We start from the raw sequence: 669 nt of genomic DNA, 5'->3' as shown, positions 1-669 counted from the left end.
GGATTATTCCGCTGTCTCTCGTGTATATGTGGAAATGGGGGGGCGGGGTGGAGGTCAGTTTATGGGGAAGGTCCTCACGGGGAATCCTCTGACGCTCTCCCGTCTCTTCCAGACCTACGTCCAGGACATTCTGCGCACAAAGCTGGCCTATCAGGTGTACGACGTGCTGCGCAACCAGAACGGACACATGTACATCTGCGGAGACGTCACCATGGCCACCGATGTCCTACAGACCGTCCAGCTCATCCTGGTGTCTCAGGGAGACATGAGCATCATCGAGGCTGGAGACTACATAGGGGAGCTGAGGGTATGTAGAGTCTTGGGTCTCATCATAGGGGAGCTGGGGGTATGTTGAGTCTTGGGTCTCATCATAAGGGAGTTGGGGGTATGTAGAGTCTTGGGTCTCATCATAGGGGAGTTGGGGGTATGTAGAGTCTTGGGTCTCATCATAGGGGAGTTGGGGGTATGTAGAGTCTTGGGTCTCATCATAGGGGAGTTGGGGGTATGTAGAGTCTTGGGTCTCATCATAGGGGAGTTAGGGGTATGTAGAGTACAAGGTCTCATCATAGCGGAGCTGGGGGTATGTAGAGTCTTGGGTCTCATCATAGGGGAGTTGGGGGTATGTAGAGTCTTGGGTCTCATCATAGGGGAGTTGGGGGTATGTAGAGT

At 53.5% G+C, this 669-nt stretch overlaps 1 protein-coding gene across 1 annotated transcript in view; it reads left to right on the top strand.

Annotated features, from left to right (window-relative positions):
- LOC108803428 (nitric oxide synthase, endothelial-like) overlaps window positions 1-669 on the top strand; it is a gene marked incomplete at its 5' end in the record, with an annotated part of 27,530 nt that overhangs the window by 26,584 nt on the left and 277 nt on the right. The window contains 1 exon segment of the mRNA XM_018575271.1: window positions 113-307. Coding sequence (XP_018430773.1) covers window positions 113-307 — 195 coding nt within the window.

The sequence above is a fragment of the Nanorana parkeri genome, unplaced genomic scaffold (assembly GCF_000935625.1).
Source record: "Nanorana parkeri isolate BGI_ZX_2015 unplaced genomic scaffold, ASM93562v1 scaffold3717, whole genome shotgun sequence".
Taxonomy (NCBI): Eukaryota; Metazoa; Chordata; class Amphibia; order Anura; family Dicroglossidae; genus Nanorana; species Nanorana parkeri.
The sequence above is the reverse complement of the archived record's forward strand: the minus strand, read 5'-3'. Positions and strand labels throughout refer to the sequence as shown.